This window comes from Tachyglossus aculeatus, chromosome 3 (assembly GCF_015852505.1).
Source record: "Tachyglossus aculeatus isolate mTacAcu1 chromosome 3, mTacAcu1.pri, whole genome shotgun sequence".
In the NCBI taxonomy this organism is placed as follows: Eukaryota; Metazoa; Chordata; class Mammalia; order Monotremata; family Tachyglossidae; genus Tachyglossus; species Tachyglossus aculeatus.
In genome coordinates, this window is record NC_052068.1 from 89,439,409 (window position 1) to 89,457,145 (window position 17,737).

Sequence of the window (17,737 nt, forward strand, 5' to 3'; positions counted from 1 at the left end):
GCAACGCTGCTCATATCTGTCTCTGTGCTTGGAACAGCACTTGGTACATAGTTAAGTGCATAGCAAGTACCATGATCATCATAATTATGAGGGACCCGACAAATCCACAGTCCGAATTGGGTAATTGGTTTGGACGTATCTAGACTGTAAGCTTGTTATGGGCAGGGAACATGTGTGCCAATTCAGCTGTATTGTACTCTCCCAAGTGTTTAATACCATGTTCTGCACATAGTAAGTGTTCAGTAAATACTGTGGATTGAAGTTCCTCAGGGCCAGAAATCTAGGCTTCTCCCTCTCTCCAGAGAAGACGATGATGTTGACTCCCTGTATTTGTGCAGCAGGGCTGGAGTGATGTCCCCAACTCTTCCATGATTCCCCCAATGAGGGGCTTGACTTCCAGTTTGAGAATCAGGGGTTTTGATTGACCCCGTTTTTATTATTTAATAAGTGCTTATTATGTGCTAGGCACCGAACTAAGCACTGGGGTATAGACAAGCTAATTAGGTTGGACACAGCAGCGGTCCCACATGGGGCTCACAGCTTTAGTCCCCATTTTACAGATGAGGTAACTGAGGCTCAGTGAAATGAAGTGACTTACCCAATGTCACTCAGTAGACAAGTGACAGAGCTGGGATTAAAACTCAAATCCTTCCGACTCCCAGGCGCATGATCTATCCTCTAGGCCATGCTGTTTCTCTTGGCTTCTAGATTGAGAGTCAGTTTTGACAGGCCACTTAAACTCCTTGCATGCACTGCACTCTTTCATTCATTCAATTGTATTTATTGGGCGCTCACTGTGTTCAGAGCACTGTACTAAGCACTTGGGAAGTACAATCAATCAATCGTATTTATTGAGCACTTACTGTGTGCAGAGCACTGTACTAAGCGCTTAAGTACAAGTCGGCAACATATAGAGATGGTCCCTACCCAACAATGGGCTCACAGTCTAGAAGGGGGAGACAGACAACAAAACAAAACATGTAGACAGGTGTCAAAATAATCAGAACAAATAGAAATCAAGCTATATGCACATCATTAACAAAATAAATAGAATAGTAAATATGTACAAGTAAAATAAATAGAGTAATAAATCTGTACAAATATATACTTATAATATATACACTCTTGTGGGGCTTTTCCTTATTGACCGGGTCAGAGTTGGGCTTTGGTAAACTGGCTGCTCTTCGTCTTGTTGCAGGATATGCCATACTATCGCTCCCAGTTCAAGAAGTGCGCAGTGGTGGGGAACGGAGGCATCCTGAAGAACAGCCGATGCGGGAAGGAGATTGACAATGCAGACTTTGTGTTTCGGTAATGTCTTAAATCATCTATTGCCTCCACTGCTCCCAGCAACTCTTCTCTCTGTACCAACTAGGACTGCTCACCTGTGGATTGACGTGAAGAACTATTCCTCTCAACCGTCAGCTGATCGTGGGCAGGGAATGTTGTCTACGTACTCTGTTGTATTATATAAGATAATCAGGATGGAAACAGGTCATGTTCCACATAGGGCTCACAGTCTTAATCTTCATTTTACAGATGAGGTATCTGAGACACAGAGAAATTAAGTGAGCAGCCCAAGGTCACACAACAGATGAGTGATGGTGTAGGATTAGAACCCAGGTCCTTCAGTCTTCCAGGCCTCTGTTCTAGACACTAGGCTCTGCATGCTGCTTCTCTCTCTCTCAACCACATACCTGCCTTGAAAAGTTGGGCTGTAGTAAATCAATCAAACAATACTATTTGAGCTCTTATTCTGTATTAAACACTGTAGTAAGCACTTGGGAGAATACCACAGAGTTAATAGATATGACCCCTGCCTTCAAAGAGTTTACAGGTATGTACACAAGTGCTACTGTTGGGGACTGGAGATAAGGGGGTGAAATTCAAGTGCTTAGTTGACATGAAAGCTCTGAAGTGGCCCCAGAGAGGGAAATAGGATGGGGAGATGAAAGGTTAATCAGGGAAGACCTCCTGGAGGAGATGTGATTTCAAAAGCACCATGATGATAGGGAGAGCGGTAGTCAGGTGAATGTGAAGGGGGAGTGTGCTCCAGTAACAAGGGGAAAAACAAGCAAGAGGATGGTGGAGAAAGATGAGAATGAGATGCAGTTGATTGGCTTGAGAGGAGCAAAGTGTGCGAGCTGAGATGTGGTGAGAAAGGAGCGAGGAGGAGTAGGGAGGAAAGGGCTAATTAAATGCCTTAGAGCCAATGATCAGGACTTTATGCTTGAGGTGGAGAGGAACGGGTGACCCTCAGAGGGTATTCATGAGTGGGGAGACATATATAAAACAGTGATTTTGACACCTGTCTATATGTTTTGTTTTGTTGTCTGTCTCCCCCTTCTAGACTGTGAGCTCGTTGTTGGGTAGGGTAGGTCTATATGTTGCTGACTTGTACTTCTCAAGCACTTAGTACAGTGCTCTGCACACAGTAAGCACTCAATAAATATGATTGAATGAATGAATGAATGAATGAATGAAAGAAAGTGTCTTCCAAAAATAATCTTGGCAGCAAAGCAAAGAATGAACTGGAGATGGGAGAGACTGCTGCCAAGAGGCTGATGCAGAGGATTCAGGATATGACAAGCCCTTGGACCAGCGTGGTGGTGATTTGGATGGAGAGAAAGGGACGTATCCTGGAAATGTTTTGAAGAAAGAACTATCAAGATTTGATGAATGACTGAAAGTGTTGGCTGAAAGAGAGGGAGGTGTTGAGGATCATGCCAAGGCTTTGGGCTGGAGAAATGGGGAAGATGGTGGGATTGTCAGCATGTGGAAAAGTCAAGATGAACTGAGGCTTTGGGAGGGAAGATGAGGAGTTCACCCTACAGCTTGGTTAAGGGTGGCCAGTCATGGGATTTTGGGCTGGTCTGCCCTCTGTCTGCTATGTATTGGACACCAGATGTCTTTGTGTCTGGCATTTAAATTTTCAGTGCTCGGCCTCTCTCCACCTCAGCTCCTGTTACTGAGTTCCATGGCTCAGAAGTGGTGCCTGGTTTCAGAGGTATCTGAGAGAGGGTCAATCAATCAATCAGTGGTATTTATTGAGCACTTTCTATGCCTAGAGCACTGCCTAAGCAGTTGAGAGAGTACAATAGAGTTAGTAAACAGGATCCCAGCCCTCAAGGTGTTTACAAATCTAGTGGTAGAGACATATTAAAATACGTTACAGATGGGGAAACAGTGGATTATAAGGATGTGTGCAAAGATGCCGTAAATTAAATGGGATATTCATTATGCTTTTTATGGTATTTATTAATTGCTTACTAAGTGTCAGGCACTGTATTGAGAGCTGGGGTAGATACAAGCTAATCTGGTTGGACACAGTTCATGTCCCACGTGGGGCTCACAGTATAATCCCCACTTTTCAGATGAGGCAACTGAAGCACAGAGAAGTGAAGTGACTTGCTGAAGGTCACACAGCAGACAAGTGGCAGAGTCAGAAATAGAGCTCCAGTCCTTCTGATTCCCAAGCTAGGCCATGCTGCTTCCCTTTCTGTTCCATGACAAACACAGTTGATGTCATGGTTATCTCTTTGTTCGGTATTCATGAAAGCCATTAGTGGACACCCTGATGTGTGTTTGTGTGTGTATAAAAAAGAAATACTCTTCCCAAAGGAAAGCAGGCTAATCCTGAGAAGCAGCATGTCTTAGTGGAAAGAGCACGGGCTTGGGAGTCAGAGGATGTGGGTTCTAATCCCACCTCTGCCACCTGTCTGCTGTATGACCTTGGGCAAGTCACTTCACTTCTCTGTGCCTCAGTTCCCTCATTTGTAAAATGGGAATTAAGACTGTGAGCCCCACATGGGACAACCTGATTACCCCAGCGCTTAGAACAGTGCTTGGCAAATGGTAAGCGCTTAACAAATACCATAATAATAATTATTATTATTAATAATCTCTGGGGCAATTCTTCAGGCCCCTTCCTGAGGACAAAGAGTGTTTCTGGGCACCATATGGTGGACAAGCCCTCCAGAGGGAGAAGTAGGATCAACCATCAGGGTTGATACTCAGTGTTAATTGTGAAGGGCGTACTCTGCGCCAAGCACTGTACTAATCTCTGGGTTAGGCACAGGAAGATCAGTCCCTATCCCTATCCCAGATAATAATAATAATAATAATAATAATAATGGTGGCATTTGTTAAGTGCTGTGAGCAGATGGGGCTCATAGTCTAAGGAAAGTTGATTTTGTTGGTGAGATTTAGTCATTCTTCTTTTCTATACCTCTCTCTTCCTAAGAACCTAAGAGAAGCAGCACTGTCTAGTGGATATTCATTCATTCATTCATTCAATCGTATTTATTGAGCACTTACTGTGTGCAGAGCACTGTACTAAGCGCTTGGGAAGTACAAGTTGGCAACATATAGAGATGGTCCCTACCCAACACTGGGCTCACAGTCTAGAAGGGGAAGACAGAGAACAAAACAAAACATATTAAAAAAATAAAATAAATAGAATAAATATGTACAAATAAAATAAATAAATAAATAGAGTAATAAATATGTACAAACATATATACATATATACAGGTGCTGTGGAGAGGGGAAGAAGGTAAGGCAGGGGGAGGAAAGGGAGAGGAAGGAGGGGGCTCAGTCTGGGAAGACCTCCTGGAAGAGGTGAGCTCTCAGTAGGGCTTTGAAGGGAGGAAGAGAGCTAGCTTGGCGGATGGGCAGAGGGAGGGCATTCCAGGCCCGGGGGAGGACGTGGGCCGGGGGTCGATGGCGGGACAGGCGAGAACGAGGTACGGTGAGGAGATTAGCGGCAGTGGAGTGGAGGGTGCGGGCTGGGCTGGAGAAGGAGAGAAGGGTTGTGAGGTAGGAGGGGGCGAGGTGATGGACAGCCTTGAAGCCCAGGGTGGGGAGTTTTTGCCTGATGCGTAGGTTGATTGGTAGCCACTGGAGATTTTTGAGGAGGGGAGTAACATGCCCAGAGTGTTTCTGCACAAAGACAATCCGGGCAGTGGCGTGAAGTATGGATTGAAGTGGGGAGAGACACGAGGATGGGAGATCGGAGAGGAGGCTGATGCAGTAATCCAGTCGGGATAGGATGAGAGCTTGAACGAGCAGGGTAGCGGTTTGGATGGAGAGGAAAGGGCGGATCTTGGCAATGTTGCAGAGCTGAGACCGGCAGCTTTTGGTGATGGATTGGATGTGAGGGGTGAATGAGAGAGCAGAGTCGAGGATGACACCAAGGTTGCGGGCTTGTGAGACGGGAAGGAGGGTAGTGCCGTCAACAGTGATGGGAAAGTCAGGGAGAGGGCAGGGTTTGGAAAGGAAGACAAGGAGCTCAGTCTTGGACATGTTGAGCTTTAGGTGGCGGGCAGACATCCAGATGGAGATGTCCTGAAGGCAGGAGGAGATGCGAGCCTGGAGGGAGGGAGAGAGAGCAGAACACAGATAGAACACAGACCTGGGAGTCAGAAGGACCTGGATTCTAATCCTGGTTCTGCTGCTTGTCTGCTGGGCAAGTCACTTAATTTCTCTGTATCTCAGTTACATGATCCGTAAAATGGGGACTAATACCGTGAGCCCCATGTGGAACCGGGACTGTGTCCAAACTGAATAGCTTGCATCTACTCCAGAGCTTAGTACAGTCCCTGGCACACAGTAAACGCCTAACAAAATGCCATAAAAAAGGCAATTTTCTTTCAATCAATCATTTAATCAATCAATGGTATTTATTGAGAGCTTACTATGTGCAGAGCACCATTTTTAGTGCTTGGGAGAGTATAATAGAAGAGAATAAGCTGACATGTTTGCTGCCCATAATGAGCTAACAGTCTAGAGGGGGAAACACATCTATAATTTCATTTTCTCCTCCCAATGTCCTCAGGAGATGAGGGAACAGCCACTGTTGTCTCAACTTTACATCAGAGACCCAGAGAGGTGACCGACTCCTGTCTCTTCATTCATTCATTCATTCAATCATATTTATTGAGGGCTTACTGTGTGCAGATCACTGTACTAAGCGCTTGGGAAGTACAAGTTGGCAACAACTTGCACTAGGGAATAAGTACTAGTACTAGTGCCAAGGGAATAAGTGAGTTTAGCATGCTTGGTGATAGGGAAGTGGAGCCCAGAAACTTCCTTAGGTGCCTTTCTGATCAGTCTTCTTTCCCTGGAATATTGCACTGGCACCTGGAATTTTCTGTCATTGTTGTATTGTGACTGGAAGCTGCTAGACAACCATGGGAGGCTGACCAAGCACAGTACTTGTTCTCAAAAAAGGAGGGCCTCCTTTCAAACAAAAGCTATTAAAGGACTGGCATAAGGGGCAAAGGTGAAAACCATACCAGGCCCTTCCAACACCCATCACTACAGACAATACAGCATAGTCCATGGGTACCCAGTATGGTACTCTAAGTGTTTAGTACAGTGCTCTGCATACAATAAGCACTCAGTAAATACTATTGACGGATTGTCCACAGTGTGATAATGACTGCAGGTCGCAGGTTGGCCTTTTCATCATCAATCGTATTTATTGAGCGCTTACTATGTGCAGAGCACTGTACTAAGTGCTTGGGAAGTACAAATTGGCAACATATAGAGACGGTCCCTACCCAACAGTGGGCTCACAGTCTATTAAGCGCTTACTATGTGCAAAGCACTGTTCTGAGCGCTGGGGAGGTTACAAGGTGATCAGGTTGTCCCACAGGGGGCTCGCAGTCTTCACCCCCATTTTCCAGATGAGGAAACTGAGGCCCAGAGAATGAAGTGACTTGCCCAAAGTCACCCAGCTGACAAGTGACAAAGGTGGGATTTGAACCCATGACCTCTGACTCCAAATCAATCAATCAATCAGCATGGTATAGTGGAAAGAGCATGGGCCTAGGAGTCTGAAGGCCATGGGTTCTAATCCCAGCTCTGCCGCTTGTCTGCTGTCTCTGTGACCGTGGCCAGGGCACTTCACTTCTCTGGGCCTCAGTTACCTCATCGGTAAAATGAGTATTGAGACTGTGAGCCCCACATGGGACAGAGACTGTGTCTGACGAAATTTTTTTAAACCCACCCCAGCACTTAGTACAGTGCCTGGCCCCGTAAGCCCTTAACAAATACCACACGTATTATTAATTGTTATTATTTTTTTTAGTGCTTACTTAGTGCCCAGTTTTGTACTAGGCATTTGGGAATACACAAAAAACCCCAAATGAATTGAAAGCCAGTCCCTGCCCTCAAAATGTTTGCAAGCTAGAGCAGGCAATAAGCCCAGAGAAACAATCCTTTGCTTTTCTCTCTCCCACCCCCCGTCCAGAAACTGTAAAGTCTCCAATGTTCTGTGGAGGCAGAGCTCCCATGGCAGGAAGTGCTTCTGGCTGGAGAAATGCCGGGACCAAAGTCATGGGCGAGATCATGGGTCAGGTAGCATGTGTCTGAACAGCTCAATCTGTGTCAGAAAGAGAAATCCATAATCAATCAATGTCAGTATTTATTGAGCACTTACTGTGTGCGGAGCACTGTACTAAGCACTAGGGAGAATACAATCCAACAGAATTGGTAGACATGTTCCCTGCCCAAGGAAGGTGGAGGGTGATTGACCTAAAGCCCAAAGTGTATTTGAAATCCAGAATTAGGATTCCTAATTCTAGTTCCTAGTTCCTAGTCAAGAAACTAGATCTGGATAGGATCTGGCCAGCCCTTCGATCAGTGAACTAGTGTGACCATTCGTTTGGTTTTATACTGGATGGTTGGTTTTCCAGCTGGTCTGCCCCTGTCCTGTGTAGAAACAGTTTTGTGCCTGGCATTTTTGAGACCGCAGCTTTCCCCTGCCTTGGCTCCTGTGGTTTGGAAGCAGCGCTCACATTTGCAAGGAACCGGAAGGGAGGATTGCCAAAGCTCTGGAGCAAGTAGAAAAGTCAGGGGATTCTCCCCTTTCAAAGAAATGCATTTTACTGCAAAATGCAGTGTATGACGTGGTTATGTTTTGCCATGTGTCCTGTGTAGCTTGGGCAATGTCACTTAAGTCTGGTATTTACACAGCTCCATTGGGATTCTCCTTGTCTGGGTGCCATTTGGTCTAAAGCTTGCCTGGGTGGTGGGCAGTCATGGGCAAACTCTTGGCTGGCAGACTTGCCAAATCGCACAGCAGACAAATAACTGAGTGGGGATTATAACCCAGGCCCTTCTGACTCACAGGCCTGTGTTATATGTATTAGGCCATGCTGCTTCTCTACTTCTCGTCTGTAGTTACAATCAGTAGAGTCTTTCTTGGACTCTGCTTCTCTGCAAGAGGTGGGTGGGCAAATCGTCCAATGTGCTGGAAAGTCATGGGAAGATATGCAGTCGGTTCATTCATTCATTCATTCAATCATATTTATTGAGCGATTACTGTGTGCAGAGCACTGTAGTAAGTGCTTGGGAAGTACAAGTTGGCAACATATAGAGACAGTCCCTACCCAACAGCGGGTTCACAGTCTAGAAGATTCATTTCAGTCATCCAGAGGCAGGAAAACTCATGGCAAAATTCCTTGTGTGTCAGTAGCTTTATACCAGCTGGGTGACTTTAGACAAGTCACTCAAACACTGTGCTGTAGTCTTTTTACCTATCAAATAGAGACATGATACCTGCTTACCCCTTCTCTTAGACTGTGAGCTGCATATGGGGCAAGGACTGGGTAAAATGATGATAATAATAATAATAATAATGATAATGGTATTTGTTAAGCACTTGTCCTAGGGTAGATTTAGGACTTCTGATAAAATAATCCACTCTCAGGACCCAGTAAGTGCCTCATAAAAACTATTGTAGAAATGATAAGGGTCATTAGAAAAAAGCCAATAACTAGTTTCCCTCTCGTGTCCAACTAATAAAGACTTATCAAAGTCACAGACATATACTCATATATGACATATATATGTGACATATACTCACTTCCAAAAATTCACTTACTGACACAGATGAACTACCGCTTTCAATCAATCAGTCAATTAATTGTATTTTTAAGCACTTACTGTGCACAGAGGACTGTATGAAGCACTTGGGAGAGTGCAAACTAACAGAATTGATAGACACATTTCCTGCCCCAAAGGAGCTTATAGTCTAGAGGCTGGCATCTCAGTTAATGGGCATCCCCATAGATAACCCAGAATCGCCAGTGTAGACTCCACAGGAGGGAAATCATTCAATCAGTCAGTGAAAATGTGGGCAGATTGTGTCTGAGGCCCCTACACTGTCACTTCACTTCCCTTCTGCTACTGCTGAGGCTCAACCAAGTACCAAGGATGTGGGTATTGGCATACGCGTGGCAGTCTGTGAGTGAGGAGACATGGGGAGATGCATCTGCCGCCTTCTCTCTGTCTGAGGTTGACCTCTCCTTGCCTCCTCCTTTAACATTTTGTACAACCTTTACTTCTCTCTAAACTGTGCAAACCGTGTCTTCCTGCCTGTATCAATGTATGTCTGAAGTTAGAGAGAAAGAAGGGATTGTTTTCAACATTTGAAGTGCAGGATGAAACACCTCCCATGTTAGAGGGCGAAGCTGAAAAGGCTAATGCGCTACCAGCAGTACCCTCTGCTCGGCTCAGACCCCAGGCTGTCCTTTAGCTTGTGTCCTTTCTGCCACTGTGCCACCCCTGGGGCTGTGGGTGACCTGACCGGCCTGGGTGATCTCTCATTATACCAAGATTCTAAACAAGTCCATCAGTTAATAAATCAGTGACATTCACTGAGTGCTTATTGGGTGCAGAGCCCTTGGGAGAGTACAAAACAGTAGAGTTGGTAGACATGATCCCTGACCACAAAAAGCTTGCCATTTAGTGGGGGAGACAGACATAACTAAATTAAAGTACTTTACAGATAGAGGGAGCAGTGCATTGGCAATAAGGATATTGGCATAAGTGCTGTGGGGCTGGAGATGGGGTTATATCAAAGTGCCTAAGCAAAGACACAGATGCTACCCTAGCTCCTCTAGTGCTAACCTTCTCACTGTGCCTCCATCTCACCTGTCTTGAGGTCGACCCCTGGTCCACATACTATCTCTGGCCTGGAACGTCCTCCCTCAAATCCAACAGATAATTACAAGGCTTCCAAGAGGCCTTCCCAGACTAAGCCCCATTTTTTCTCAACTCCCATGCCCTTCTGCGTCATCCTGACTTGCTCCCTTTGTCCTCCAGCCCCAGACCTACAGCACTTATGTATATATCTGTAATTTTATTTATTTGTACTGGTGTCTGTCTCCCCTATTCTAGACTGAGAGCTCATTGTGGGCAGGGAATGTCACTGTCTATTGTTGTACTTTCCCAAGTGCTTAGTAATGGCATTTATTAAACACTTACTATGTGCAAAGCACTGTTCTAAGTGCTGGGGAAGTTACAAGGTGATCAGGTTGTCCCACGGGGGGCTCGCAGTCTTAATCACCATTTTTACAGATGAGGTAACTGAGGCCCAGAGAAGTTAAGTGACTTGCCCAAGGTCACACAGCTGACAATTGGTGGAGCCAGGATTTGAACCCATGACTTCTGACTCCAAAGCCCATGCTCTTTCCGCTTAGCCACGCTGCTTCTCTTAGTACAGTATAGCACTGTACTAGTGCTCTGAGTAAGCACTTAATAAATATGATTGAATGAATGAATGTATAGTCTCAGGTGGGAATTTATCCCTCTCTTCCCCTCTACTTCTCTAGGCTGTAAACTCCTTGTGGGCAGGGAACATGTCTACCAACTCTGTTTATATTCGCCCAGCAGTTACTACTGTGCACTGCACAGAATAAGGGCTTGATAATAATACTAATGCTATTAATTATTATTATTATTATTATATTTGTTATGTGCTTACAATGTGCCAAGCTTGTGCTAAGTGCTGGGGTAGGTATAAGATACTCAGATTGGACACAGTCCCTTTGCTACATGGGGCTCACAGTCTAAGTTGGAGGGAGAACAGGTATTGAATCCCCATATTATAGATGAGGAAACTGAGGCACAGAGAAGTTAATTGACTTGCCCAAGGTCACACAGCTGAGAAGTGGTGGGCCAGGATTAGAACCCAAACCTCTGACTCCCAGTTCTGTGTTCTTTCCACTAGGTCTCACTAATTCCCTCAATAAATACCATTGACTGATGGAGAGATTCAGCTTTCTCCACTTCACATTGGGGTCCCAGAAATGAGAGAGCAAAATGCAAAACCTACTCCAAAGGGAAACCAAGGCAGGGCCCCCTTTCCAGAATGGCCAGAGGAGATCACTTATCTTGGGCATCATTTTTGTGTTCTTTTCGTAGTTGCAACTTGCCGCCTATCTCGAAGAAATACACTGTGGATGTGGGGGTGAAGACAGATGTTGTGACCGTCAATCCCAGCATCATCACTGAGAGGTCTGGCTGTTCCTTCCTGAGTCCTGTCAGTAATAATAATAATAATAATAATAATAATAATAATAATAATAATAATAATAATAGTGGTATTTGTTCACTGCTTACTATGTGCCAGGCACTGTTCTAAGTGCTGAGGTAGATACAAGCTAATTGGGTTGGACACAGTCCCTGTCCCACACGGAGGTCACAGTCTTAATCCCCATTTTACAGATGAGGGAACTGAGGCACAGAAAAGCTAAGTGGCTTCTCCAAGGTCACACAGCAGACAAGTAGCAGAGCTGGGATTAACACCCAGGTTGTTCTGTCTCCCAGGCCCGTGCTCTATCCACTAGGCCTTGCTGCTTCTAAACTTGTGTTAGATGAAGGGGTTCAGGGGTATTGGAACAGTGGCCGCCTTTCTGCCTTCCTTGCTTTTAGAGTCAATCCAACAGCCCCAGTACCTGCTAGCAGAATTCCATTCAACTTGACTATCCGGAAGCCTGGGAAGGGGAGAGGTGATGTCCTGCTAAATTATTATTATCATTATTATTGTTGTTGTTGTTGTTATTATCATTATTATCATCATGATACTCATTAAGCACTCATTATGTGTCAAGCACTGAACAAAGTGGTGGGATAGACACAAGTTAATCAGGTTGGACACAGTCCCTATCCTATATGGAGCTCAGAGTCTAAGCAGGAGGGAGAACAGTTATTGAATCTCCATTTTACAGTTGGGGAAACTGAGGCACAGAGAAGTAATAATAATAATAATAGCATTTATTAAGCGCTTACTATGTGCAAAGCACTGTTCTAAGCACTGGGTGGGCTTACAAGGTGATCAGGTTGTTCCACGTGGGGCTCACAGTCTTAATCTCCATTTTACAGATGAGGTAACTGAGGCTCAGAGAAGTTAAGTGACTTGCCCAAGGTCACACAGCAGACATGTGGCGGAGCCAGGATTTGAACCCATGATCTCTGACTCCAAAGCCCATGCTCTTTCCACTGAGCCACGCTGCTTCTCTAGCCTAAGATCACACAACAAGCCAGGATTAGAGCCCAGGTCTTCCGACTCTCAGGCCCACTAAGCCACACTGCTTCCCCCTGACCCTCCACTGCCTGCCGCCAACCATCAAATCAACGGATTTCTCAGTCAGTCCTCATTTGCTCCTGCCTCCTGTCTTGTGGAGGTGCTAAACAGTCTGTAAAATGGACAAAAAGCAGGTGGGGAGGAAGTTGGTGGGGAATGTCAGCCCAGCCGAGTGGAAATCCCATCTTCTCAAGGTGACCGTGGCTCTGGGGTCTGCTTGTACACCTTATCCAAAAAAGTAAGCCTGTCTCCTCATGTGCCAACCCTTCTCCCAGCCTGCTCTAGTTCCCAGCCCTTAGTTTTTCTGCCTTCCCTCCATCCCCTCCAAACTCATCCCTTGTCCCCCTGGTTCCCTCCTGATATTTTATTTCTCTTCTCTTAGAGAGTTCATTTTTTAATGCTGCTGAGTTCTGTCCGGTATCTTGGTGCTGCTGCTGATGCCTCTGTCTTTATGGCTGCCATAAGCTGTCATCTTGCCATCCAGAAGCTCCCCTTCCTCCTCCTGTTCCTCCTCCTTTTCCTCCTCCTGCTCCTCCTCCTGCCTCTCAATTCAATTCAATCGTATTTATTGAGCACTTACTGTGTGCAAAGCACTGTACTAAGGGCTTGGGAGAGTACAATATAACAATAAACAGACACATTCCCTGCCCACAATGAGCTTCTTCCTCCTGCCCCTCCTCCTCCTCCCGCCCCTCCTTCTGCTCCTCCTGCTCCTCTTCCTCCTCCTCCTACAGTGCTTTGCATACAGTAATCAGTAAATCAATCATATTTATTGAGCACTTACTGTGTGCAGAGCACTATACTAAGTGACTGGAAAGTGCAATTGGGCAACAGATGGAGACAATCCCTACCCAACAACGGGCTCACAGTCGAGAAAGTGCTCAATAAATATGATTGAATGAATAATAACAATAATAATAATGGCATTTATTAAGCGCTTACTATGTGCAAAGCACTATTCTAAGCACTGGGTAGGTTACAAGGTGATCAGGTTGTCCCACGGGGGGCTCACAGTCTTAATCCCCATTTTACAGCTGAGGTAACTGAGGCACAGAGAAGTTAAGTGACTCGCCCAAAGTCACCCAGCTGACAATTGCCAGAATGAATCAATGCTTCCTCCTCCTGCTCCACCTCCTCTTTTCCTCCAAACGGGGATCTTCTCTGCTCTCCCCACACTTTCCATGGGGGTGTGCCATGCTTACCATGCCTTCCTTCCTCGCAATCCCCCCAGGACCCACCCTGACCCCTGACTTTGAACTCTAGATGGTGGGGTCATTCATTCATTCATTCATTCATTCAATTGTATTTATTGAGTGCTTACTGTGTGCAGAGCACTGTACTAAGCACTTGGGAAGTACAAGTTGGCAACATATAGAGACGGTCCCTACCCAACAGCGGCCTCACAGTCCAGAAGGGGGAGACAGACAACAAAACAAAACATATTAACAAAATAAAATAAGTAGAATGTAAATATGTACAAGTAAAATAAATAGAGTAATAAATCTGTACAAACATATATACAGGTGCTGTGGGGAGGGGAAGGAGGCAGGGTGAGGGGGATGGGGAGGGGGAGGAGGGGGAGAGGAAGGAGGGGGCTCAGTCTGGGAAGGTCTCCTGGGGGGAGGTGAGCTCTCAGTAGGGCCTTGAAGGGAGGAAGAGAGCTAGCCTGGTGGATGTGTGGAGGGAGGGCATTCCAGGCCAGGGGGAGGATGTGGGCCGGGGGTTGACGGCGGGACAGGCGAGAACGAGGCACAGTGAAGAGGTTAGCGGCAGAGGAGTGGAGGGTGTGGGCTGGGCTGTAGAAGGAAAGAAGGGAGGTGAGGTAGGAGGGGGTGAGGTGATGGACAGCCTTGAAACCGATAGTGAGGAGTTTTTGCCTTATGCGTAGGTTGATTGGTAGCCACTGGAGATTTTTGAGGAGGGGAGTAACATGCCCAGAGTGTTTCTGCACAGAGATGATCTGGGCAGCAGCGTGAAGTATAGATTGAAGTGGGGAGAGACAGGAGGATGAGAGATCAGAGAGGAGGCTGATGCAGTAATCCAGTCGGGTTAGGATGAGAGATTGAACCAGCAGGGTAGCGGTTTGGATGGAGAAGAAAGGGCGGAACTTGGTGATGTTGCGGAGGTGAGACCGGCAGGTTTTGGTGTCCATAGGTGGCAGACAGAACTAGGGCAGTGGTGGTGATAGAAGCAGATGCAAGGTCCTTGTTGGGATCTGGGAGCTTGGGAGCTGTTAAAACACAAATCTGTTGAAAGAATAGCAACAGGTAGAGGCAGGATTTGAGTAGGGGGGGAACCCGTAGGGCTGGATTTAAATAGCTGGGGAGTTGCAGAGGGTGTAGAGCCTGTCTGATGGAAAGAGAAGAAGACGGCAAGGAAGAGCAAAAGGGAGGAAGGTGAGGGAGAGAGAAAGAAAGAGAACAAATCTACAGACTGAGGAGCTGTTTCTGAAATGATACCTCCTGGATTTCATCCCTGACAGGTCCCTATTGCAATTTGTCTATGTCTATCTATCCTTAGGCAGTGATTCGGTGAAACAGGTTGAAAAAAATGTTCCCAAATTCATCTTTGGGAATGAAATTCCAAGGCAGCTTTGGGACGTAGATGGGGATGACCCATTTTCTCCTACTAAATGGAATTTCACTTTGGTGAACACAAAAGAAAACTGAAGGATGGAGTCAGGGAGAGAAGCTAAGGGACCAGCTGGGACCTAATAATAATGACGGCATTTATTAAGTGCTAACTATGTGCAAAGCACTGTTCTAAGCACTGGGGACATTACAAGGTGATCAGGTTGTCCCACGGGGGGCTCACAGTCTTAATCCCCATTTTAAAGTTGAGGGAACTGAGGCACAGAGAAGTTAAGTGACTTGCCCAAAGTCACCCAGCTGAAAATTGGTGGACCAGGAATTTGAACACATGACCTCTGACTCCAAAGCCCATGCTCTTTCCACTGAGCCATGGACATGATCTGTGACCCGGCTCCTTGGGGTAGTTTTGCCCCTGGATCCTGTCATGCCTGCTGGCTTCCCACTGAGTACCCAGAGAAGGAGCGTGACCCAGTGGATAATAATAATAATTATGGCATTTGCTAAGTACTTACTATGTGCCAAGCACTGTTCTAAGCACTGGTAGTTAAAGGTTGTCATAAAGGTAATCAGGTTGTCCCATATGGGGTTTACAGTCTTAATCCCCATTTTCAGTTGAGGGTATTGAGGCACAGAGACATTAAGTGACTTGCCCAAGGTCACACAGCAGACAAATTGCAGAGCTGGGATTAGAACCCAAGTCCTCTGACTCCCAAGCTTGTGCTCTTCATTCATTCATTCATTCATTCAATCATATTTATTGAGCACTTACTGTGTGCAGAGTACTGTACTAAGCGCTTGGGAAGTACAAGTTGGCAACATATACAGACGGTCCCTACCCAACAGCGGGCTCTTGACACTAGACAATGGGTCTGTGAGTCAGAAAGACCTGGGTTCTAATTCCAGTTCTGTCACTTGTCCACTATATGATCTTGGGCAAGTCACTTCACTTCTCTTTGCCTCAATTCCCTCACCTGTAAAATGTGAGCTCCATGTGGGACATGGATTGTGTCCAACCTGATTAGTCTGTATCTACCCCAGTGGTTAGTACAGTGCCTGGCACATAGTAAGTGTTTAACAAGTAAACTGTAAAAAAAGATAAAAATTCTGGGCCGTGGGTTGGCTTGAGTTTTTCAGGGGGAGTCGGGGGAGGATGGAAAGAATGATGACCAGCGTCCCCGTCTTGAACTTTAGTGACTTCACAGGAGACGTCATCCCTCCCTGTAAACTCCATTCGATGGCCTGAAAACATGGGAATCTGCTCAGTCTGTTAGGGGGGAGTCGGGCCAGATCTTTCAGTTGCCCCCCTCTCTCCCACCGCCCCCACAAACCCCACAGTGTTCTTTCTCCTCTCTCCATCCCTCTGCAGGTTCCACAAGCTGGAGAAGTGGCGGAAGCCATTCTTCCAAGTCCTGCAGCTCTACGAGAATGCGTCGGTGCTGCTGCCCGCCTTCTATAACACCCGCAACACGGACGTCTCCATCCGCGTCAAGTACGTGCTGGACGACTTCGAGTCCCAGCAGCCCGTCTACTACTTCCACCCCCAGTACCTGATCAATGTGTCGCGCTATTGGCTCAGCCAGGGCGTGCGGGCCAGGAGGGTCAGCACGGGCCTCATCCTGGTGACCGCGGCCTTGGAGCTCTGCGAGGAGGTGCATCTCTTCGGCTTCTGGGCTTTCCCCATGGACCCTTCGGGGCTGTTTGTCACCCACCATTACTATGACAACGTGAAGCCCCGTCCCGGTTTCCACGCCATGCCCTCGGAGATCTTTAACTTCCTCCACCTGCACAGCCGAGGCATCGTCCGCGTGCACACGGGAACCTGTGGCTGCTGAAGTTGACGTCTTTTCTGCCTCCCCCTCGCCTTTCTCCTTTCCGCTGCACAGGGGGGTGGGAACGTCTCAATGAGCTCAGTTGGGGAGGGGAGGGTTATGCCGCAGTTGGCTGATGGTTGTCTCACTGGAGTCTGCCCCTTCCCAATCCATAGGGGGGTCACTGGTGGGGCTCAACTTTCCCCTTCCCACCAAGGGCCCAGGGGGTGACTGGATGGGCTGACTTGCAGCTTGCCCAAGGCCAGAGCTGCAGCAGGATTCTGGAGATTTCAAACGAATAAGCACATTTCCGCTAGGCTTTAGCCACCGAGAGAGCACAAGAGGTTGTGGGTTCTTTTTTTTCCCAGCCAGGAGAAGCACTAAAGAGAATTCCCTGAAAAGAGAAGAACTGGAACGCGTTTGGGATTGCAGTCGGGAGTTAGGTGTCCTGAGTTATCACTGGCCTATCCAAGTTTATTTAAACTACCAAACCCTGGCACCTACCTGGGGATGGAGAGTCTCTTTAGTTGGATCAGAAACTAGCCAGGAAAAAAGTGATGTATCTGAGTCCCTATGGTATTGGATAAAAACAGATGATTTTCTTTTCCCCCGTGCATTAAAATTGATTTTGTGAGATTTGGGGCTGGCCAGGTAAGCTCAGATTGCCCCATGGATGGTCAATGACCAGTGTTTCTTTTTTTATGGTATCTGTTAAGTGCTCACTATGTGCCAGGTACTGTACTAAGTGCTGGGGTAGATACAAGCTGATTAGTTTGGACACAGTCCCTTTCCCACACTGCGCTCACAGTCTTACTCCCCATTTTACAGATGAGGTAACTGAGGCACTGAGAAGTGAAGTGACTTACCCAAGGTCACTCAGTAGACAAGAGATGGAGCCATGATTAAGTATTTTCCCCTTATTTTCTCCTCTGCCTCCCTGCTTTCTGTTCCATAATTGCTCA

At 46.6% G+C, this 17,737-nt stretch overlaps 1 protein-coding gene across 2 annotated transcripts in view; it reads left to right on the forward strand.

Annotated features, from left to right (window-relative positions):
• The window catches only part of ST8SIA5 (ST8 alpha-N-acetyl-neuraminide alpha-2,8-sialyltransferase 5), a 91,609-nt gene extending 74,086 nt beyond the window's left edge, over positions 1 to 17,523 (forward strand). For both annotated transcript variants that reach the window (XM_038743676.1, XM_038743677.1), the window contains 3 exons: positions 1,199 to 1,311; positions 11,215 to 11,307; positions 16,334 to 17,523. In XM_038743676.1, coding sequence (XP_038599604.1) covers positions 1,199 to 1,311; positions 11,215 to 11,307; positions 16,334 to 16,799 — 672 coding nt within the window. In that variant the 3' untranslated portion in view covers positions 16,800 to 17,523. The remainder of the gene's footprint in view (positions 1 to 1,198; positions 1,312 to 11,214; positions 11,308 to 16,333) is intronic.
• The last annotated feature ends 214 nt before the right edge of the window (positions 17,524 to 17,737 follow it).